The sequence below is a fragment of the Apium graveolens genome, chromosome 3 (genome assembly GCF_009905375.1).
Source record: "Apium graveolens cultivar Ventura chromosome 3, ASM990537v1, whole genome shotgun sequence".
NCBI lineage: Eukaryota > Viridiplantae > Streptophyta > Magnoliopsida > Apiales > Apiaceae > Apium > Apium graveolens.
In genome coordinates this window covers 221,606,375-221,632,282 of record NC_133649.1, presented here as the reverse complement: position 1 = coordinate 221,632,282, position 25,908 = coordinate 221,606,375, and the positions used below count along the sequence as shown (strand labels likewise).

General features: G+C 34.0%; 1 protein-coding gene across 14 annotated transcripts; it reads left to right on the top strand.

The window, feature by feature from the left end:
• Positions 1-1,224: 1,224 nt before the first annotated feature.
• Positions 1,225-12,625, top strand: LOC141713116 (uncharacterized). Of its 14 annotated transcripts, XR_012571822.1 has the most exons (12): positions 1,225-1,356; positions 1,534-1,612; positions 2,200-2,341; positions 2,865-3,037; positions 3,535-3,684; positions 4,153-4,227; positions 9,773-9,825; positions 9,930-10,020; positions 10,503-10,735; positions 10,938-11,001; positions 11,406-11,533; positions 12,385-12,625. XR_012571822.1 is itself a non-coding variant. In XM_074516372.1 (7 exons), the coding sequence occupies exons 5-7, from the start codon at positions 3,603-3,605 to the stop codon at positions 5,272-5,274; spliced, it is 837 nt and encodes a 278-aa protein (XP_074372473.1). In that variant the 5' UTR covers positions 1,225-1,356; positions 1,534-1,612; positions 2,200-2,341; positions 2,865-3,037; positions 3,535-3,602; the 3' UTR covers positions 5,275-9,417. The 14 variants fall into 14 exon arrangements, 1 of the variants encoding a protein (XP_074372473.1); XR_012571821.1 differs by lacking the exon at positions 9,773-9,825; XR_012571820.1 differs by having other exon boundaries at positions 9,773-10,020.
• The last annotated feature ends 13,283 nt before the right edge of the window (positions 12,626-25,908 follow it).

Genomic DNA, 25,908 nt, shown 5'->3' with positions numbered 1-25,908 from the left:
TATCTCAGAGATCTCTGGTGATATTTTGACTTATCAATATCTCTAGAGTTCTCTAGTGAAGAAATAACTTGTCGATATCTCCAATCTCTATGTCTTCAATTTGGCTTGTCGATATCTCTGAGGTCCCTAGTAGCTTTCCTAACTTCTCTATAAGTCATTCTGGAGTTCTCGAATGACTTCTCTATAACACAAAATCTGTGACTTGTAGAGATCTTGACTTAGAATATTTTTCCTAAAACAGATTTATTCAACTCCAAGTTTCTTCATAATTCTTTTGAGGCATGATCTTCTTGATCTTCTTCCAAATAGATTTCTTACGCTTGATACTGTTTACAGAAAAAGACTCCAGTCTGCTCTATTTACATTTTTACAGACTTAAGTGTTACAATGCAAAATGCAAACTTAGATTATAATACAACTTACTTAGGATTGTCAATTTGACTTAGTCTTATTATTGTACAGGCATGTCTTTGCACAACATGGATCTAGGTTGTGTATCATGCCACCCCTCGATTAACATGCATAAACTAAACCCACGTAATAATAAATTTATAATCTGACATCTAACTCGTCATGTGTAAAAAGGATCGATTTCTATTCGATTTCCATATGGAAATACGAATACATTTATTGGAAGGATATTAATTTATACTGGGTAGCACACAATAAAAATTACGTAACAATTGGTTTTTCGGATTTACATTATTTATAAAATTTTGTAAGGTTAATTACATAAAATCAACATGAACAAAAAATAGATATCGTACCAAAATTTTTAATAATTAATATTTCATTTTTTATATAATAGTATAGATAGATGACAAATATTAATATGATGTCAAAAAATGATGTGACTGGTTTTAATATTTTGGTTGTATCTTTGATTTTACTTTTGAAATAATACATCTACATAAATAAGGGTAATTTGATAAATTCAACCATCATCAAAAAATAAGTACTGTACCAAAAATTTCAATATTTTGTCTATTAGTTAGAATTTTTTAACCTCTTTTCCGATTATAATTCCATAAGTGAAGCTAATAAGAATTTTAAATAATATAATTAAGAGAAATCTATTATTATATATATATATATATATAATAGAGAACTAGGGGGTTAGTTGAGACAAAAAAATAAGTTTGAAATTACCTTTTCACCCCGAAGTTTTGTTTAGCTCGACTATTTTGCCCCTGCCAAAACTTATTATTTATCCCAACAAATAAGGACATCCTGCCTAAACTTGCTGCTTAGTACGGAGAAGAGCTAAAGTCGCCCCTTGTAACTCTCATTCTCGCCCCTGTACTACTTCTCAGCTCTGCTCTGTCAATCCGCTTTTGAGCATCAATCAAACCCAAGGTATTAGTTTTGGCTTCTATGTCGTGTTAATTGTGTTTAATTACTGACATGTAGGTTTTATGATGTGTGAAACACTACACACAAAATTAGATATATATAATCATCATCATTATCCCTATTTCCAACCCCATTTCAACGCCATGTTTATGTTAAATCTTCATTACCCTTTAATCTCAGGTTGCTTAAACTTAGAGCTTTTGGTTCCAACTTGGCTAAACCCCAAGAACAACACACCGATTCAGCTCAGTTGTTTCAGGTATTCACTCACTAACTGTTGTGCTTTTGAATGCTTCTTTTCATTTTTGTTCTAGTTTGAACAATTGTAGTGTTGGATTTTGATAGTTGTAGGATTTTTTTTGAGGAAATTTTTGAGTTATTCACATTTGAGTTGCAATGACAAAGATCCTCGGTGACTTGCTTTTTTCTAACCAGGGGTGGGTAGAATTAGAGTGCCTCGCAATTGGTGGAATTTTGATTTCTTTTGTGTAATTATTGCTGAGGATTATTTGCTTCTTATCGTTATTTGATTCTATTGTGAAGATTTAATGGTTATGTTTTTTTGTTGCGATGAGCAAAGACGACGGATGATTAAATATTTTTGAGCTTACCTGATTGCATGCCTTTTTTATTGCGGGCACATCACTGTTGAGCTCGCACTTGTTTGTAGATATACTAAGTAAATGTAGATAAAAAAGTTAAATTCTTTTGCTCAAAGATTTGAAATATAGGTTTTATTTAGGAAGATATTGTGAAGGTCTTGCATTAAATAAAGTTTATTTTTATAAGGAAAGGTTTCAATTTGGTTGATGATTTTGTAAATTTTTGTGACCAATGGGTTCCCAGAAATTGAAGCGGATCGAGAAAGGATTAATAAATTAGAAGAACTTGAAAGGAAATCAAATGTAAAGTTAGAAAAGCAACTTTTCATGGCTTCGGACTGGAGCAGGGCATTGCTAACCATGCGGGCAAAGTTGAAGGGAACAGAGTGGGATCCTGAAACTTCACATAAAATTGACTATAGTGAATTTAAGAGACTTCTTGATACAAACAATGTCCAATATATGGAGTACTCTACATGTTAAAGTTACTTGTTTGCTTTTCATTCTCGCGACACGGATGGTTTATTCGAGAGCATTATAATAGATGTGACTAGCAAGGAAGTGGTAGATTTCAAGGAGGGTTTGTAATTTTTTTATTCAATATGACCAGTAAGATGCTAAATTTAAGCTATAATATTTTAGACCAGCTAAAGATGACGGGAGGGTATTTTGGACCAGGATTATGGGCTTCAGGTGGTTAAAAAGATACGATATAACTATAAATGGATATAATATATAAACTATAAAGGATATGGACATGTCTATTTAATTTTCTTTAGATTTATGGAATAATATTGTGTACCATTTCAATTTTAACCTCCCTTATTTTTATAGTATTTTTTAGGGCTTTCAGGAATACTACAATTCTCTCCTTATATATTTTAGAAGGTATGTGATATTTTTTCTCAGGTAGCCAGCACTCTACATGGACCATTCAACTCATAATAGAGACAGGCCTAGGATTATCGATACAGATAGCTTAATCGAGGCACGACATGTAGCTAAAAAGTGACCTAACGCCCGGCGTTGTGGATGTAATAAAACCACTCAAATTGTGCTTGGATTGCAGTATAATAAATCTGGTACATCTTGGGTGTTTTCCTTCTTCTAGCCGTTTATATATATGCGTACACTTATGAGCAAAATTTGGATATCAATAAAACAACAACTTCTATTTAAACCCCATTATCCTACAAAATATAAATAATATGCAGAATAAGTTTCTATGCACATGGAGACATGTTTGTATACTAAATCATGAAGATTTATATTTTCCTCGTAGAACAAATTTTATTGTCAAAGTATAACTTAATATGTAAGTTGCAAATCATAGTAGTAAAGATCCTTTACGTATGGGGAGAGCATATTCTCACCGTTTACATTCCTGGCAAAAATAGATCAAAAACAGCTACCTAATGACTTTAAGCACATAGTGTGCCTCTAGAAAGGAAAGCCCATATATATCATAATCATGTAATGTTAAGGTTTTGAAAATAGAAACAACTATAAACATATTTTCCTTTGGTAGCATTTCGTCAAAAAATCTGAACTTGATGCATTGTTGGTCGTATATTTACAGGAAATGTTTTATCATCTTCCTCGCTTACATCAGCAGGCCAGGCAACCCAGCCGACCCGCAAGAGAGGCATGCCTAGGATTGCCATTACAGATAACTTGCTCGAGGAACGACGTGTAGCTAAACAGCGACTTAACGCCCGACGTTCTAGAGGTAATAAAACCACTCAAGTTATGTTACGGCTGCAGTGTAATCAATCTGGTAGATCCTAGATATTTTCATTCTTCTAGCCGTTTAATACATACACATACACTTATGAGCTAAATTTGGATATGAATGAAACAACAACTTCTATTTGAACCACATTTCCTACCAACTATAAATATTATGTATAATAGTTTCTATGCACGTTAAGATGTGATTGCATGCTATTCCATGAAGATTTATGTTTGCTTCATAAAATAAAATTATTGTCTACAAGTATTGTCACTGAACTAAATTAGGAACCATCTATTCATGTAATTCCACTTCCTATTAGTTACAGCTAAAGAAAATTTTATCATTTCTAGCTCCGTACCTGGTTATAGGTATATTGGGCATCCATTATTTATCCTCACTTCATTACAGTGTCAAATGTCATAACTAACTCGCTCTCATTTGTTCCCACCCGGATATCTACAGGAAATGTTTTATCATCTTCCTCACTTACATCAGCAGGCCAGGCAGCCCCATTGCCAGTAAGGAGAAAGGGTGAAGGTAGCCTCTAGTGCATCTTATTTTGTTTTCAGTTCAGGTTTGATGTCATTTTAATTGCAATATGGAGTTTCACAAATAGCTAATTAATAAACTGTCATGGTAACTGTTCACGAATAGGTAATTTAAAAAATAAGCAAGCTATCCAGTTGTCAGTTGTCATAATTATAATAAACATGACACTGATTACCCACCCTTTTAAAACCTTGTCTAGAGTATTCGTTGCTGGATTTATGTTGCAATTTAGGATGAGACGAAAATGTCTAATACAATACCGGCATTTGATAGCAAAATTGCATATCATTGTTTTGTGTTTTCCATATGGCACCCTTTTGGAACTTTTGCATAACACTCTTCCGTGTGCTCCCAGTTTCGGCTACGGAGTCCCCTCGTCGCCGTACACACATTGACAAGAAGAAAAGGGTTTTTGGCAAGTCTGCCTTGATATTTTTTCCTAAAAAGGGTAAAACTACAATGCTTACGAGTGTCATTCTTGCAGCTGCCAACAATACAATACTGGATATTGGGCCCCAAGATCAGGCGTGCAGGTTTTGTGGTGCACTTGTATGGGCGGCAGAATTTACTGGTAAACACGTGGGCATGAGTCCTAAGGCTTACTCTATTTATTGTACAAAAGGAAAGGTACAGCTACCCTTGCTAAAGGAAACACCACCTGAACTAAAACAACTTCTCACCGGCACTGCTACGAGGGAAATAAAGTTCCAGCACAATCTACGGATGTACAATATTATTTTTGCGCTATGTTCGTTTGGCGGCAGTGTGGATGAGAGTATAAACAACGGATCAGGCCCATATGTGTTTCGCGTCAATGACCATGTATATCATAGTATTGGTTCTTTGGTGCCCCCTGATGGTCGCACACCTAAATTTGCCCAGTTCTATATGTACGATGGGCAAGAAGCAGTTGATTACTGTTTACAATTCTTGCATACTGGGGAGCCATTAGATCCCGATATTGTTAATTTGCTATTACAAATGCTTACTAGAGAGAACGCCCTTCTAGGAATCTTTAAACAGATACACGAATGATACCCAATATCTGAACAAATACCTGTGAAACTCCGTCTTCTGGAAAGGAGGTCTACTGATGGGCATTTTGTAAACATCATAGGCAGAAATGATTATGAGTTTGCGGGCCTAGCAGTGGACAACAACTTAACCAACCATAGAGATATAGTGGTTGAGTACAAGCGAGGAGGACTGCAAAGAATAACCGAAATACATCCTTGTTTTATGTCCTTGCAATACCCTCTGCTCTTCACTCGGGGGGAAGATGGATATCGCCTAGGTATTAAACATCGTCATGCTAACAAAGCGACCCAGGACAATGACAAGACTATAAGCATGCGAGAATTTTAGGCATTTAGATTGCAGTGTCGTGCTGCCGAGGGACACACTCTGTTATTAGGGGGGAGACTATTCTTACAATATGTGGTCGACGCGTGGTGTTGCATTGAGCGCGGAATATTGAAGTGGGTGGAGAAGCATCAATCAATAATTAGATCAGACCTATATAAAAACATCGTTGATTCCGTTAGACATGGAGATGTCTCAGCCACTGAAGTCGGCAAGCGTATTGTGCTACCATCAAGCTTTACAGGAGGTTTTAGGTATATGCAACAAAATTTTCAAGACTCATTGGCTATCTGCAAGGAATATGGCCACTCAGATTTGTTTGTGACGTTCACTTGCAATCCAAAGTGGGTGGAAATACAGCGCGCCCTTGCAGTAGTAGGTAGTACAGATGCAGCTGTGCGACCAGACCTTGTTGCACGGGTATTCAAGCTTAAACGGGATACCATGATGTGTGATTTCATGAAGAAAGATGTGGTTGGCCGTGTCCTTGCAGGTTACCCTATAAAAATGGGAACTAAATTTCTCAAAATGCCATGATTATACATTTAGTATAAAATGGTTATTAGAAAAATATAAACAGATGCAGTTTGAACAATTGTTTCCAATATGAGATTAGTTTGATTTTTATCAGGTTCATCTTGGTTAACTAGATTTGTAACATACATGCAGCTGTGTACACAATAGAATTTCAAAAGCGCGGCCTCCCACATGCACATATTGTGTTATGGATGGCTGAGGGTGACAAACTTGTGTCTACGGAAGATATTGATCACATTATTAGCGCCGAACTCCCTGATAAAGAGACTGATCCTATTGGATACGAAGCAGTCTCTCAATTAATGATGCACGGCCCATGCGGTGAAGCAATCCTAGATGTCCGTGCATGGTAAATGGAAAATGTTCAAAATTCTACCCCAGACCTTATACTGCTGCTACTACAATGGATTCAGATGGTTATGCTTTATATCGGAGGAGAGATACGGGAATTACAGTAGAATATAACAAAATTCACCTAGACAACAGGTACTCCTTTTTATGATATTTATACATCATTATTATTATACAAAACATTCTTAGGAAGAAGCTTGGCAGGATTTTTTTGGGTAATAATCACAAGGTATGAGTCAAAAAAACATGGCCATTTTAGCATCTATTATGTTGTTGTAAAACATCACCCATAGCCAGCATTCAAAAAATATGTAATTAATAACAGCTTACTATGGCAAGCTTATTATTTAACTGCCATTGATATTAAAAAAAACCTGAGAAAAGACCCTAGACTAATTACACATATTTTCTATTGTTATTAGTTAATTTAGACAGAAGATTAGTGATATAAACCAAACATCTACGAATACGCATGTCATTGGTAGCGGAGATCTCACTATTAAAATAATATATATATATATAGGCTCATGTTTAAATAGAAACCAACCTTAAAAAAATCGGAAAACTCCTATTTTACACTACCTACCCAAATGCTTATACATGTATATATGGGTTTAGACCGTTTTTTTCTTATGATTTAATAAAAACTCCTCTACTTTCATATAGGGCTTCCACTATTTTATTTCCAAAAAAGATGTTGAATCATCAATTAGTAATTTTAACTTCGTAGATTTAATTCAGCTATTTCCATTCTTTTTGTGCTTCGCAGGCATGTGATTCCCTACAATCGGGGATTACTTGTCAAATATCAAGCACATATCAATGTGGAACGGTGCAACCGATCACAGTCAATCAAGTACTTGTTTAAATATATTGGCAAAGGTCATGATAAAGTTACCGCGGTTATGGAGCGCGCTACCAACCAAAATAATGGCCCAACAATGCCGATATACACATCAAAAGAAGTATAATTAGACGAAGTCAAAAATTACCTATCATGTAGGTATGTGTCCTCGGCCGAAGCTTGTTGGAGAATTTTTGAGTTCCCTATACACCACAGAGAACCATATGTACAACGTTTATACTTTCATCTTGAAAATGAGCAAGAGGTTCGATTCTATGATAATGACACTCTGCCTGAAGTTTTAGATAGGGTAAGACCAGATGGCACCATATTTGTCCAATGGTTATTAAATAATCGACGGGATAAAACGGGCCGTGACCTAACATTTGTGAGATAGCCCACAAGATTTCGTTGGGATAACTCTGGTAAGTTTTGGGCTCCTCGAAAATAAAAGGTGGATGTTGTCGGCCGTATGGTTTATGCTCACCCAGCCAGTGGAGAGAGATTTTATTTGCGCCTGCTTCTAAATATCATTGTTGGTGCACAAACTTTTGAAGAGATACGCACCTTGATGGAATAATGTACCTAACATACAAAGAAGCGTGCTTCCACAGAGGTTTGCTTGAATCGGACAGAGAGTGGCATGTGGCTTTAAGTGATGCCTCCAACTATGCAACATCGCCACAACTAAGGGAATTATTTGTAACAATGTTGATTTTCTGTGAAATTAGCAATCCAGCAGAGTTGTGGGAAAAGCACTGGACCGCTTTAGCTGACGATATCCAGTACACATAGAGAAGATTGTTGCAGATGCCCACTCTTCTCATTAATGATCATGATAAACAAGCACTAGCTTTGGAAAGCATCAATAATTTACTGAAACAACATGGAAAGATGTTAACCGATTTTCCGGAACTCCCACAGTTAGACAACTACAACATACAAGTACGGAAACCAACTCTTACTGGAAGAATTGATGTATGATTGTCATGCACTACAAATTGAAGCAACAAAGCGCACCGAATGTCTTAACCAGATGCAGCGCTTAATATTTGACAATGTAATCCAGTCCGTTGCTTTAAGTTCAGGGGACTTTTATTTCATTTATGGCCATGGAGGTACAGGCAAGACTTTCTTGTGGTCTACCATACTATGCAAGCTCCGGAGTGAAGGTCTCATCATCATGGCTGTTGCATCATCATGAATTGCTTCTCTCCTAATAGAAGGTGGAAGAACTACTCATTCTCGATTCAGAATACCTATAGACATAAATGAAGTCAGCACATGTAAAATTAAAAAAACACACATCTTGCTGAATTAATATGCAAAGCAAGCCTCATCATTTGGGATGAGGCCCGATGACACACCACTTCGTGTACGAGGCCGTTGATCGGAGCTTCCGTAAGATTCGCAGAACTGTAAATCCAAATGCCGACTCAATGCCCTTTGGTGGCATCACCATGTTGATGGGGGATACTTCCGACAAACTTTACCTGTAGTACCAAAGGAGGGGCGCGAAGGTATTGTAGCTGCAATTATAAGCAAATCTTATCTGTGGCGCGAATGCAAGGTTTACACACTCACCGAAAATATGTGTGTCGAGAAAGATGTGCCTCCAATATCTATTGATGGAAAACTATTACATTTTAAGGACTGGATATTAGACATTGGTAATGGACTTCAACAAACATTTCAACTTCACTACTAGAAATAGTGCCTACTACATCACCCCTTTAACATCGGTTAGAAATGTCACCGATGTTAAAAGCAATTTTAACATCAGTCACTTCAAAACCGATGTTAAAGGGGTTGTAAGACATCACTATCTTAACTAGCCGATATCTATTATCATTTTTGAAAAAAATACAAAAGCTCCGCTTCTTTCTTTCCCTCGTTAATACACCAAAAAAAACCCCCTTAACCAAAACTTTTATTCTCAGTTTCCCCCCTTAACCAAAATTGTTTCCCCCCTCTCTCATTCTCTCTTCTCTCTCACTCACACAACCTCTCTTCTCTCCTCTCTCTCACTCTCTCATCTCTCTTCTCTCTCACTCTCATTTCTCACAGTCGCTCTTCTCTCTCATCTCTCACTAGCTCTCTTCTCACCCACTCTCTCTAACCTAAAACCCTATTTTGTACAAACCTATTTATATGAATTAAACTCGATTAATTCATAAATCGAGCTTGATTTTTGCCTTTGGTGATCCTGGAGTTACATTTACAAACCCTAATTTAATCCACTCAAACCTTAAAAGCCCTAATTTGTAAAAACCCCTAATTAAGCTTGTAATCTCTCAAATTTAGCTTGTAATTGCTCATATTCCTGCTAAGTAACCTTCAAAGGATTTGGGTCTGTTCGATTAGGGAGAGAAAATTATGTATATTTCAAATTTATTTTTGAATTTTACGTTTTGATTTTAAATAGAGCTTTGTTCGTAGCTCTGTAGCTTTGTTGATAGGTCTTCCGTAGCCAAAATGAGGAGCTCCCAAGGGTACCTTTTTGTTCTTTGTATTTTATTTTTATTGTGCATCTTATTCATTTATTTATATTTGTTATGTATTTTATAAAAATATATTGTAAAACATATGTGAACAGGGGTATCCCTTTCTGTTGCCTACTTCCGATTGAAGCATCAATTAAACCGACTTAGTGCTTTTTTGGGTGTGTAGCAAGTGACCTAGAGCAGGTTTGCATATCTCTTTTGGATTGTTTAACTTGAATGATAGTATAATTATGTTGTTTTATTTTTTTTTGATATTTTTAAACTTTTATTTATGATAATAAGCACTTTTGATTTTGTATAGTTTTATCGAACACATAGGTCAAAGGAGAATAGAGATTAATTAGACAATACAGTAGCTTTTGCGAGTTTCCTAGCCAATTATTGTTAGATGTTTATCTAGTAAAAAATTTAGTTAAGAAGCATGGGAAATCAAAAGATTAATAAATTACTCACTGTATTTGCATAAATTTGATACATATTGAAATTTTTAATCTTGTGTCAAGGTAGCTAGTTAGTTTGTTGCAATTTTGAAGCTTGAAATCAAGTTGCAAGTTATTAATTTTTTTATTGACCTATATAAGTTTATGAATTAGAATGCTAAACTTTATATTATTTGAGTGAATTATGTTAAAACTATCCTGACTTGATCTCTATGATGCTACAAGAATTTCAAGGAGGGCCACAAAAGAATTCTTGTTGCTATTGACTTGGTCGGCAGAGGAATCAATATTGAACGTGTCAATATTGTTATAAACAATGACATGCTCGATTCTGCAGACACATACCTTCACAGGGTAGGTATTTAGATGTAGATATTGGCAGGGCAGGTAGGTTTGGGACCAAAGGCCTTGCAATTACTTGTGTTTTATCAACTTCAGACTCTAATGTTCTAAATCAGGTATGTGAAACCTGGTAATTGTTTATCTCCTAAATTTTGTTACATGCCTCATGACAGTCAAAGTGATCATATTATAAGCTTTGTGGTTCAGTGACTTCAGTCCGTTTATTTTTAAATTTAGGGGTTAAGTGTGCTGTGAACAGTGGTTTAAGTGTTATGATGTTTTCAGTATTTATTAATCATGTGGGTTCATATTTTTCAGGTCCAAGAGAGATTTGAGGTGGATATAAAGATGCTTCCAGAGCAAATAGATATATCTACATATAGTACGTCTCTTTACCTGAATTTCTAGATTTATCTTTGAGAACATTGTACAGAAAGACCTGTTTCTTCATTTTACTATGTAAGTTACTTTTAGTACAAGTAGTAAAGAGTACAATAACTAAGCACTTACTAATACTTGGAGAAATATAATTGTAGAATCCATGATTGCAAGTGGATTATATACTGGGAAAAAATCCGATGAACATGTCATACATGGTGGGATATGGAGAACAATTTCCAAAATGAATACATCACAGGGGATCATCACTAATTATAATTTTTGTCTATTGATTAGGTGAAGCATTTGGATTCTTTATATATGGACCACATTGTCTGTCATGCATCTAAATGGATTCAATGTTAAGTACTGAAATAACTCCTATACATTGTTGTTGTTTCTCTACAGGCTGCATACCAAGCTGCTGCGGTTTTTTCAAGGGAAAAGGGAAAAATATTTCAAAATTAGCTATGTAGTACAGCTTGTCAAACAAAAACATCACTTCTGTACTGGTTGGAATGAATTCTGTTCAACAGGTTATATTTCCAGTTTAAGGAGCCTTGCTTATATTATATTAATTCATTAAAATAATATGGTACATCATCTATATTGTACTCCAAATTTTATATAAGATTAGAGATCGTCAACATATTATTTCAATCTTCTCTGGTTAGCTTTGATAATAAAAGAGATGATCAATATTGTTAGGGTGAACAATGAGATTTAAATATTTTTAGTTGGTTTAAAATAATTAAAAAAAGTAAATAAAAAATCTTTCAGTTACTTGCAGATTTCCTAAATTTGACGTAGTTCTGTCAAGTTCCCCCATATAGATGTGCATTACCATGTGTGTGTTGTTGTGTTAATAAGTTCATTTTACTTTGCATATCGCTGGTGTAGCCTGTGGTTGGCCCTAATAGTCTAAGCAGTGAGTTCCCTTATGTTAAGATTGTAAGTTGCTCTCAGAAGTTTACCTTTCATATTTCGACATAAATTTCTTTCTTCTTTAGGGAGGATATGAGTTCTAACCTTATTGGGTCTCCGTCTTATCTCTCAAAGCTTCTAATCTCTTCCCTCAATGGGTAGGTCTCAGCTGAATCAATGATTGGTCTCGTTGAGTGAAAGCACCAAGTGTGCTCAGATTGTCAAGGTTCTTACAATATTAGTCTATGTTCTTACAATATACTCTAATTTATTTAAGACAATGTCAGGTGACTTATGTGGTAAAAAATTTTGTAATCTCATTATAGCATCTATTTTAATTTGTTGGCAGTTGATTTATCCATGATACCTTAGAAGGAAAGCAGTATATGCATATGATATAGAAACCTAACAAAAATTCTCAAAAAAATTCATGTGTTCTAATTCTATTTAGCTTCATATGCAGACACATTCAAGTTAAAGGTGAAGCCAAGAAAACATATCTCCTCCGATTTATCAATGTTGCACTCAATGATGAACTCTTTTTTGGCATCCCAAACCATAGTCTTACAGTAGTTGAAGCAGATGCGATTTCTGTGATATTAAAATGAATTTTCGTATGTATGTATATGTTTTTTGTTAACAGTAATTATATTACTTGCATTATTAATGACGGTATCATTTTTTTGATTATTTTTATTTTAAATTCTTCTTTTATATATGGTTTATATCACTTTTCACTGATGAATCTATGGAATGAAAACGATGTCTAAAATGTTAAAACACATCGATCTGTGCAAGTGAAATCGATGTCAAAAGTAAAAGTTTATATTAAAATAATTGAAATAAACCGATGTCTTTCACTATAATGCACAACAGTTCCATTGAAAAATGATGATAAATAAGAACTTTGACATCGCTACATCAAGGAAAATCGATGTGATATATAAAATATAATTTTGTATCTTGGAAGAGAACTGATTTCTAAGGTTCTCTTTAACATCGCTTCCATAGACCAACTGATGTACTATAGAATTTAAGACATCATTTTTTTTTTAAGAATCTTATGTCCATCAGTTAAAAGTTCTTCCCTGTTATATGTTTACAATGCTTTTTAACCTCCCAAATATCATTTTTCACAATCTAGTTTTAACATTTTATTAAAAAAGGGCTAATTATACATCAGTTTGCTCAGAAAACCGATGTCTATGTTAATCTTTAACATCGGCTAAAAACCGATGTTAAAGACCCCTATCTTTCTCTACACATGCGAAGACATCGGTTTGAAAACAAAAAGACATCGGTTTATAACTGATGTATAATGATATTTTTCTAGTAGTGCTTGGTGATGACATTGATTCAACGTGGATCAAAATCCCGACAGAGGTATAATCTCTGCTCATATAAGATATTGCCCAATTTATATATGTATATGTGTGTGTACGTGTGTATGTGTGTATATAACTAAACACGCATGCTAGCAAGACATTATGTATATGCAGCTCACCAGGTTAGAGCGGCACATATGTTACACACATTTAGTTTTCGCAAAAGGAACATGATAAGAAAAACGATCCTTAAAAATTACGAACTAAAGACGTATCAATAAACTAAAAGATTTGTTGTGGTAGTAAATCACATAACTTAATAGTATATACTTTCATAAAGGTTGTAAAGTTTAGTAAGTTTGTAATTAGCTTTTATATATACAATTTACGGCTTTTTAAATAGGCACCAAATAACATAGCTGCAATATAACTTACAATCCTAGACTTTTAACTCGTATGAAAGCTAAATGTCGGCAACTCCGTAATTACTTCATTATCCAATAAATTGGATCTATCACATATAAGTCACAACTTTTGGCTAAAAGCTTCACCGTGCTGTCTTTCATATTTCCCATATTTTTTCCTTTATGTTTTATGTGACTTTCCCAATTTTCAAACTTATACTGTGCATCATAAAAGTCATATGCAAAGCGTGGTTTTCCATAGTAAACTCAGGAAAATCATAAGGCGACCCAGTACCATAACAATTATTTAAAATCTGATAAAATAGATGTAACATATTTTATGATACCAAACTGCAAATACAACCTATTAATTGCACAAAATTACTGTTCCGAGTTAGGTGTCTTAGAATTTCAGGCATGCAGCTACAGGTGTCCTACTCGGGTGACCCCATCAAGGCAATAGTTGATGAGATCTATGCATACCTCATCGAAAAACAAGGATGTCTTGATTATTTTCGTGATAAGGCGATCTTAACCCCTTTAAATGAATATGTGGATAAGATCAATGAGGAGGTACTACAGAGATTACCGGGTACCTCTCAAGTGTATAAAAGTTGTGACACAATATGCAAAGGCTCCTCCACTAGCGCCTTTGATGAGGTCCTTTATCCTACAGAATACCTCAACTCTCTGAAATTTAGTGGGCTCCCTAATCATGAAATGGAGATCAAAGTGGGAGCACCAATTATGCTTCTTCACAACCTTAATCCAAAGAAAGGCCTGTGCAATGGGACACGGCTTATTGTTACGAGATGCTACACATTTCTCATAGAAGCCCTCGTTATAACAGGGAAAAAGATTGGTCAAAAAATATACATACCAAGGATATGTATGTCCCCAGCTGAAAAAACACTTCCCTTTGTTCTCAAGAGGAAACAATTCCCAATTGTCGTATGCTATGCAATGACTGTTAATAAAAGCCAAGGCCAAACTGTGAAAAATGTCGGACTTTATTTGCCAAATCCAGTATTTAGCCATGGTCAGCTGTATGTTGCCATATCAAGGGTAACTTCTCCCACAGGTTTGAAAATTGTTTGAGCTGATGAAGATGGCATATGTGATGGTTACACAAAAAATATTGTCTATTATAAGATCTATAACGACATTATGGCCGCATAATAGTTTTGCTTCTGGCCAAACACATTTTGTTCCCAAGATACATCCTCTAAACAGCTGAAAAGATCTAGAAACTTTTATTTTATACATTATTTAGACCCTTGTATTTTCTGATGCTCGCTAATGATGTTGAACAGTACAATGACATTCTATTGGTACACATTTTTATGATTTCGTCCAAATATATTTCTTGCTAATTTAGTCAGCTGCATATATAATTAGCCTTCTTTCATTCTCTTTATGCGGTTTTTCTTTAAATGATCTAGCAACTTTTATTTTATACATTATTCAGACCCTGTATTTTCTGATGCTCGCTAATAATGATGAACAGTACAATGACATTTTGTTGGTACACATTTTAATGATTTTGTCCAAACATATTTCTTGCTAATTTAGTCAGCTGTATATATAATTAGCATTGTTTCATTCTCTTTGTGCAGCTTCTCTTCAAATGACTATCTTCTTGGACAGTGGTATACAAAGACTATTGATTAGTCACTATTAATTTAGTATGCATTTAATACAACATTGTAATATTTTAATCATGAAGAACTTATTAAAAGTAAAATAACTTTTACCAAATATTACAAAATAAATATTTTGCCACCTCTTATAAATTGAATTTGCTGACACAATTTATGGGTTTAGATACTTATAAATTATAACATTATGAAAATTTAAAATTTATGTGCGACAAAAACACGAAGATAATTAGAGATTAAAAGTTAGACAAAATGTATATCAAATGATTATAACTATTATTATAATTCCAGACTATTCTTAAAATTTAATAGATTTTATATATATCATAATTCAATTAAAATAATATAGAAATAAAATAATCTCATAAATAATTTAATTAATACCAAACATGTGTAAACATAGATATAAAACCAAATATCATTAATATTATAGACCACCATATTTTTGTATTAAACTATATTTTTCAGAAAAATACACAAATTACGTATTAAATATTATCTTCCTGCAAATTAAACCGCATGATTAGTTGTTTCATGTATTCTAGATTTATGTCATACGATAATTTGGCAAATTAATAAATACTGACAACTACAACTACAACTTGTGAAGTTGTAAAAAAATTACATTGTTAACTTGAAAAATTTCAAAACTACTCAACAAGTAACTTTAAACTACACACATGTGAGGAACATGAACGGTTGAAACCTTATTTCTTCAATACATTCCAGTTCAAGGCTTAAAATAATTTATACATATAACTTATGTAAACGGTCGAGAACACACTTAAGGACATTCATTGTCCTTAATGAGTGGTAAAGCTCCTCTTCTAATAGACCAGCCATGTATATATTCATGTTGGACTTCACAACATCTCCTACCTACATACTGTAATACTTCACCAAAACACTCAGCCTTGCAAAAATACAAATGACAATTCTTAGCCAACTCGGTAACGGCTACCATGAAACCAAAGTCTTGGTGCGCATCATTCGGCTATGGGAAAGCTTCTCTTTACACGCCTACTATTCTGCAATGCTAAATTTTTATTTGATTGATGCAAAGGTAATCTCCTCATCGAATCATTCTTTCAACTGCTTGCATTTAAATTTCTTTCATTGATATCTACCAAATACACACATGGTTAACATCAAATACACTTTGTAGAATGAGTTATACTGGGCTATAGCTCCATTTTCTGAGCGGGAACGGATTTTGTCCTACATCTGTGAAGGACTACTTTACTACATAAAAGATTTCAAGATAGTTACAGCACAACCTTTTTGGAAACCTATCGACACGAACCAGACTCTTGTCTTTGGAAAAAAATAGTAAGATTATTGATTGCCTGCATAGCAGCTCCATCCCTCGCCTCAAATTTGATTTTTGCTCCGGGACAGAAATTATGAAAAGGGCTAACACCAACATTATCCTCAGCGGTATGGACAAGTTACTTTCCCCATCTCATTTCATCCTAACATGTTCTACTTTAAATTGCTTGCTAAGAAACTTTCAAAATTATTGCATTTTCAGACTTAGGTGGAGTTCTTATACATGTAGCAGATATTGAATTCGAAAAAACGATATTAGAAGAGTTAAACTGACTTTGGTTGATAGCAGGTATATCTTACTACCTATTTTTTAAATACAATATCACAGGCCAGTCTTCTTTTTAATATTCATGCAAACAAAGCAGGCTTACAAAATTAAAAGTATCTTTGTGGGGAAACAAGGCACGGATGTCCAAATATGACTTCCAGCCACACCGTCATCAAAATGTAGCAGTTGTCATTACTGGATTAGTGATAAAAAACCAAAAAGGTATGCCCATAAAATGTAATGGACAACCAACTCTTAGGTTGTTTGGAATATTGCAAAGAAGAATTTGCTATAAACATACCGTGATTGATATTGCCGGAATAATTTCTTTCAACTCAACACCATCCACTACCCTATTCTTCAACCCGCCAATTGACGAGTTACACAACCTGCCAGCACGTGTCAGCGCGGTATATGGTGACTTTATATGCCAGGTGCCCCACAAAGTGGGATATCAATATGAGGTATTACGAGATCTATCCAGCAAAACCCCAAGCTTAACATTGAAACAACTCAGAAGGATTAGACTTTGGGCGTACCAAAAGGTTATTAATCCACTACATATCTTTTAATAATTTTTTATATGGTACTCCTTACGCTGCATAACAGTGAAAATACAAGTTCACTAACGTGATCCTACACACATTATACATATAAGTTCCGCTGCATTGTTACCATCGTTAATGTCACGATACACGCATACCGCCATGATGGATCTTGCCTCGCTTGCAAACACACTGTCGAGGAACACAAGTATCATTGTGATGAATGCGGAAGGAGTTTTGTCACACCTATCAGGAGGTAAATCTTTTCCTCCGATGTTTAATAACTGGTAGTAGGACCCAACTCATAGGGGAGGCCTTAAACTGGCTTTCTCAAACACAATTTGATTAACAGGCCCCGCATTGTTCTAATTGTTGAGGATAATACTGGTAAAGCCAAGTTCTCGCTCCATCCACCCGAGCTTAAACAACTAACAGGTTACACCCGAAAGGAGCTCACAAATTATAGCAAAAAGGTAAACTTTTATTCCAGCACAACATAAAACCAACAATAATGAATAAACAAAATTTCCATAATAATAGCAAACTAATATATTCCACAAATGCAGGTGAATGGAAGGCGTATCTTTCCAGCTGCTTTACACGTCATAAAAGGAGCCCAATGTACTTTTGATGTGGTTTTAACTCCCTCCTCTTACACCAACAGAAAAGGAAGTTTTGTGGTGGAGGAGGTTATGCAGTATTCAAAATTGATGAATAACAATGTATTTAATTAGGGTCATCCTACTATCTTGACAGGATGCTTGAAATAGAGCATGTTTGGGCTGTGTATATTCAAGACAATAAACTAGAAAACCTAAGCCCTAAGAATACCTTTCCTATTTCGGTTTGAAAATGCAAAAAATCTACATTCTCCATTCTCAAAAGTTACAGTATATAGCATGACATTCTTTCTCATGTCTTCCTACAGTCTTAACTTCGACAATCATTTCTTTAAAATAGCTGCATTACAACTAACCTTGCAATGAAGAAAGTTGCCCAATTATTATACTTCTATAATAACATCTCTGTTGCGAAACAAAATGGTATTTCTATAAACACAAATGATGCACATCATAAAGAGTAAAAAAAATAATTGTCATCAGCTGCCTCTTGCACATTTGCTACCAAAATATGTCTCTAGTGTTGGACCACATCAACATGTGTTTCACCTCCTGGAAGTCACAAATAGCAAGACAAAAAAACCTATAAGCTGTTCTACAAATTTACAACACTCTGATCTTTAGCCTGCAAGATGTATTTCTTATTAAGACCATTAGTTAGGTTATTTCTCATTTTTTACTGCACGATAATACAAATTCGCCTTAAACATTTACTATATGACACATACGATATTGTCTAAATGAAAAATCATTTTAAAATTAGGATTATACCAAATCCCTTTCTAAAATAAAAGGTCAATCTTGTACATGTATTATAAAACATTTCACTAGGGAGATGGGCCTTGTAAATGTCAACAACAATTCAGAAGTGGATTGGATTCTAAAGTTCTATATTTAAAAAAGAGAAAAACAAATTATAGACTCTGCCACATTTCAATTTTTATAACATGAATATGCAGTTAAACCATACCTTCAAGCATGACTGAAACAATCACAAGTATATTGTAATCAGTTTTTCATACTTGCTTGATAGATATATTTACCGAAATCATTTATTTTTATCATGTAATCATCTATTGTCGCCTGCACGAACAAAACCTACTTTTCCTTTTTTCCTGAATTATATGTCATTAACCCATAAATTAAGACAGCTAAGAATTTAAAGTGTAAACATTACATTTACTGCTTTAACTCTGTTTGGTTCTTTAGCGGTAATAATGGAATAATATCAAATAAAAAAAATTAAATTTATTATTAAAATCTAACTAACAAAAAGACCTTTAGGCTTACTAAATTTTAGTGCCTCAAAAATTAACTGAAATTTCTGTTGGAAACTAGAAAACTAGATAGCTGAGCCATATATATATTCGTTGTAAATAAGTACCAAGTATAATTATTTTAATTTGGACCCCTATTTCTTAATTATAACAACTTTCTCAGGAAACAACGTATGCTTTCAATGCTATTCTGCAACAATTAGTAGGGCAATTATGTTTGGAAAAAAGGACTTGTAATAACAATCAGACCAGGTGCATTACGTGATGTCCACACTAGCGTTACGCCATTAATTTCATACATTAGGCCCAATAACACATAGTAACTGCTGATCAAATAAATTCTCATAACTCTATTAAAACCCTCTCAACAACTACCAAATACAATACATATAACACTCCAAATTCCAGAAACAAACTTATCCAACACAAATGGCTCCTCAAACAGTTTTGATATCTGCTCTCAACAGGGATGCTGGCAAATCAAAACTCCATGTTCGTGCAACACGTGTTTGGGAAGCTACTCATACAAAAAAACTATTCAACACTAAGGTCATCTTCGTTGATGAAGAGGTAAGAAACATCCATTTCACACAAACATAACTCATAATCAATATTAGATAGGTCTTCCAAACTTACATTAACAACATATTTTATCATCAAAATATATTTATCAAAGGTTATTAACATATTTGAAACCAAGTTTATAACCACATATAGTAATCAAGTTTAAAGACTAAATATCTATGTGGGTTCTTCTATACGCCTGTCCTTAATAGTGAAGGTAGATAATAAACCATTATCTATTCATGTTTATTTATTTTTCAATCATAACAAACTGATGCATGAAAATCAAATAATGCTCACTGTCTAGAACAATCAGAAAGCAGCCTATTTCCCATTGCTAAAAGAAGGCTCAGTTTATAACATCTATGACTTTAAGATTGCCTCCAACCCAAAAGAGTACAGGGTAGTGGATGGAGACATGGCTTTAAACTTTAATCACAACACACGTGTCATACCTGTTGAAGACACGGATAGGATTCCACGCTTCAAATTTAACCTAACCAAATTTGAGAACGTCCAATCACTACTTTAGGCAAAGAAAAATTTCATAGGTACATGATCATATTTCAATATACTCTATTACACAATAGTATCTGCTCATCTAATTCCTCCATTTTCATTACTCTGCACCTATCTATAAACATCCTCTCTACACACATTTTTCGTGTGAATGTAGAAATCATTGGATGGTCAAACATTTTGGTCATCTCAATACTGCCTCCAATGGTGCTAAAAAATTGGAGATTCTTTTAGTTGACAGCAGGTCAGCCTTATTTACAAAAACGTGCTGCTGAAAAATCGCAAACACAGTTTGTATTTCAAATTTTTTACTAAATAAGAAAGCTATGTAACATTGATTCCCATTGAACCAAATAGTTTCAGTTAACACATCAACTGTCAAATCTTGCACAGGCAAAACGAGATGATTGTCAATCTATGGGAAGACAAAGCAATTAATTTTTTAGACGGTTTAGCTGCTCTCGAAGGGATGGCGGCGTTTGTGGTTATCACGGGGCTCCTTGCTAAGCAATACTCAGGTTCAAAGAAAAAACCCCTACATAATTTATTATTTCCTCATAGTTACAAAACTTAAATTATCTTTACGTTGTTTTGACAAAAAAATACACAAATTACCACGGCTAATGTAGAATCTCATAAGATATACACCGGATGGAACTCTAATTAAATGTCAACAGAAGACTACTTAAATTTAACTATCATCACTATGATGTTGTTGACCCATAAATCCTTTCGACATTATAATCATGTCAGGGTATAGTTTCAACCAACTTCCCATTATGAAATTTTGCAACCAAAACAAAAAGATCGTCTATTAATAATCACTTGTTATCCTCTACTGAATTCTCTTTAATTTCATTAGGTAAAGTTGTCAACACAATCTCCTTCTCACCATTAACACATTTCTTCCCCTAAATTTCAAACTGTAAATATTATCAATTAAGGTTATGTACATGTTCCTAACACTTTTGATATTAAGAAACAGTAGCAGCATATTAATCACTCAAAAATGTGCATGAAATCATCCCCTGCAATCAAAAAACCTGGTTCCCGATTTAATAATAGATGCCCAACCCAAAACAAATGAATGTTTTACGACGGAACCGCACAAAATAAATACATCAAATATTATTGCCAATAAAATTACAATTCACATGTACAAATAGGTCATTACTCATACTGATACCTATAAATTTACAATCATATTTAAAAATTCTCCTAGGAAACATTCCTTTAACTTCACACAACTTACCTCCAATAAAAACATGAAATGGATTACTAAACGCGCTATTATCAGTTCAATCAATAACAGAAAATACCCAAACAACTGACAAATTAAAGTACTATAAAACTCAACATTGTTGTTCTATAGGTTCAAACACATCTTCACAACAAACAACTTTATTTAATTTTGATATTTAACAATATTGGCAGATCCAAAATCAGGATTGAAGAATACAAATAATTTTGGATGCTATTAAAAAAGTCACTTACTACCACAACTTCCTAAGAACAAATGTACCTGTTATAAAAATACAAATTAACTTATTTTATAACATATGTGTAAATGACATTCATCACACTGGTACTTAAAACCACAATTCCGTTGCAAAAAATGGTCATTTACTAGCATAAAAAAATGTTAATTGGCGATGAATGAGTTGTAAAAAACATCTGTCCAACTTATAATCCTCTATATTTTAAATGTATAAATGTAAATATAATGAGTAAGTCCATTAACTTTTCCTAGAATCGGCGAAAGACTCAAAGATGGAATTGAGAGAAAAAAATAGTAGAATTACATCATCTTTTCATATATAGTTGGCTCATGTACTAATAAAATCAGTTTAATATGTGCAAGTAAAAATGTTTGAAACATTTTATCTTACTTCATTTTCTCTTCTTGGTTTACATTTTACAACCATGCAGGCACAACAATCATACTATCCAGTGGAGAGGCAACCAATACCTACTTCAACATAGACTATATCCCGCTCAAACAACTGGAGCACGATATGTTAGCATCAGCTAATCACAAATCCGACACTATATTACCCCCAACCAAGAAACAACTCATCACCACGGCGGACAACGCTCTAAAACAGATCTCCATCAAGGAGATAATGGACACTCAAATCTCAAGTGTCACAGAAGTAATCGCGGATTTCCCGTCCAATAAAGGACAACAATATCATTAAATTAATTTTTTATTGAACTAAATATCAATGCAAATTAACTGCATAAGCGTATCATTTCATGCAGGTACAACGTTTCATATGTGAAGCTACTATTGTGGATGTCTCCAAGTATGATGGATGGTATTACAATCCATGCCCTAAGTGCCCAAAGAAGATAAGGACTGACAATGATAAATTTTATTGTGACAACTGTACCAGGGAAATAAACGGCTTCAAACAACGGTACTGATTTTCACAACAAATTTCAACTAATCATTAAATATCCTATATTACTCTCACCCCTGAACCATAAACAGATTTAAATTTACAAATATTAACAAACCATTTATCATTTGTATTTTGTTACAATTCTTCATTACCATCTCCCCAAAAAAGCTACAAGATAATTGTTGGGGTGAAAGATGATTCGGGGAAAACAACTTTCACTATTTTCAACAAGAAAGTAGAGCGCCTAACAAGTGTCCCAATTGAGAACATCATATCTGAGATTGTCCAGGTATTCTTACTATTTAAAATTCTTCAAAAGCTCTTATGGTAGTTTACATTTCCCATTGCACTCAAATGGCTGATCAAAATAATGAACGATCATTAACAACATAGGACAAACTCACCGATGAAGTTCCACCGATACTTAACAACGTCTTGGGCAAAAAATGCTTTTTTGAGGTAAAGGTTACCTATTTCAATAGAAATGAACGTGATTGATACACAGTGACGCGCATACTTGAAGTTGCAGAAGCACCATTGACATCCCACTCTTCTACCCCGGGGGATGGGGCAAGTACAATCAAGAAACAAAAGGTTGTTTGAGGCGTCCCATGCAGTGCTTCAACACTGCCTGGTGGATGCTTTCGACACATGAATAAATTTACATTATCTAAGATTCAATTTCATTGTGTTTCAAATCTACTTCAAAATTTTCTTTCGTGCAAATTGTGGACATTATTGCAATACTATTTTTTCCATCTTTTTTGTAATGTATATTTTATATTAATTTCTCCTGTAAATAGCAAGTATCATTGTTATATGACACACTTGTGCTTAGTGTTAGTTCAAGGCAGAAAGATATTTGAGTGGAATATATAAATTTGAACAAAGCAAAATATATGAAAAGATAATATTGTGTAAGGATGTATACAAATCCACAATTATAATTTTTTATGGCAATTTGTAAAGGAATTAAATAGAAAGTATGAATACATATGTATGCCCAGATAAGAGAAGTTAAGCTCAAGTTTAAGTTTGTTTGTGCTGAGTTCCTTCCCCCCTTTCTCCTCAACGCCACTCCGTACACATTCATTCATCAAGAAATCTTTCAAATGACAAGGACATGCCCAAAGATTATGTTCATCCTCAAATAGATGATTTAACATAGTAAACACCAACTCTGTTTGTAGAGACAACAATTTTCCTCAGATAAAATTGATGGGGTAAAACACATCAAGCAGAAAACATAAACTAACACATAAATCATTTCTATTCTTCCCCGGATATAAATGAACTTTAATAATAATTCTGGTCGGTGCAAACAAATTACAGGATAGAGGCGGTTGTAATATATGACTGTTTTCATTGCCCTATAGAGCAAATTTACTTACCTATTAAATTTGTTTACAATTTGAGTACTGAGCTGAGGAATGGTAGAAACATGGGAATCATATGATTAATCCTACCACAGTTATATACGTTTTAAACTTACTTTGGATGTCAACAATGAAATAACGGTCCAATTAAAGGGGCTACAAAACAAACTCACAATTCCTCCCTAGACATCCACCAATTCTCTCTAAGATATAAAGTCGATGGTGTTTTTAAAAAAAAATTATGCTCCTCTGTTTCCGCTCTAGCCTTCGTGTTTATCGTCCGACTTCCAACCTGTTTCTTCTGCAAACATGTATAAGAACTCCGGATAAATCGTCCTCATTCTATGCGTCAATGATTCCACCAACACCCTTGAGCCTAAAAAAATGTGACTATTTTCAATATTCGTTCCCATCGCACATATAAAAGCTCACCAAGATTCTGCAAATAAACTATTATTATAAAACGGGTGAATTCTCAATAAAGGTGGGTATTCGGGGTGGAGCAGTGCGCTCTAAATGTCATAATAAAGATAACACCGCTTAAGGTCACTCTAAATATATATTGAACTTAAATCCACGCAACAAGAAATGCAACTACTAGCAAAATTCAACACAGAAAACTCTGCAACAAATAATCCTTGACAAGTCTTAAGGCTCTAGTAGCAGATCACCTCACTTTTTTTTGTTGAAGATATTTTATGATAAATGGTACATTATAACAAGAAAAATAGGAAACTAAGTGAATCCATAATCAAATTTCTTAGGTATGCCAGTTATACTCGATAAATATCATATAACATCCAGCTACTGCAAATTTCTCAAACTTAGTTTAACATACATACTGAAAGAGCCCATAATCAAATCTCTCAAGTATGCAAGAAATGCTCCACAAATATCATATAACAGCCGATTACTCCATATTTTATCAAACTTCCTTTAAAATACATGTTCTACAAATATAATCAATGTCACACCCAACATCATAAGGAAATTCATGGAGGAACTTCTAAAATATTAAAAAATCATATCAATAGGATGCTAGAACGTGAGATGATCTGGTTTTTCAGAACAGAAGTGGCCATGGATCTTTTAATTGAGCTTTTAAGCAATTAGTGGCTCTGATACCATAAAGGGTTTTGATGTATTTTTTTTTTTGTATATGATTACAACACAAGCCATGGTTATATATACAGGCTACCAGGTTCACTATAATGTCTAGGTACAATTCTAAATATTTATGGAGATACTATTACTGATATGATTTGCTGATAATAGTTAAGAAAAGGCAATGAACTAAATCCAGCCAATATAATCATACGATACGCTAATCTTGAATTAGGTAGATACAACTAAGTGTGCGTAGTTGTTTATTGCAAGAGTTTGTAATTTGTACTCCCTCTGTCCCATTGAATTGTATACGTTACTTTTCGGCACGCTTTTCAATGCTCATTTAAAACATAATTCCACAATATATTTTTTTTAAAAAAAAATTCTGAAAAAAAGTTTTATGTTTAAACTTTTATTCAAAAAAAAAAAGTTTGAAAAAAACATTACGAAACTATATTTTATAGAGGTCTCGAAATACGTGCAAACAGTGCATGTATAGAACTCCACGGGACGGAGGGAGTATAAGAGAGGAAGGGAATACATGTATCTCAATTTGACACAATTTTATCAGGGGCTCATACTATATGAAA

Excerpts from the sequence above, each read along its gene's own strand:
- LOC141713116 (XM_074516372.1), top strand. The coding sequence starts at position 3,603 with ATGCCTAGGATTGCCATTACAGATAACTTGCTCGAGGAACGACGTGTA. Across the intron at positions 3,685-4,152 it reads TAACGCCCGACGTTCTAGAG|GAAATGTTTTATCATCTTCC; the intron begins GTAATAAAACCA and ends GGATATCTACAG. Across the intron at positions 4,228-4,594 it reads AGTAAGGAGAAAGGGTGAAG|TTTCGGCTACGGAGTCCCCT; the intron begins GTAGCCTCTAGT and ends GTGTGCTCCCAG.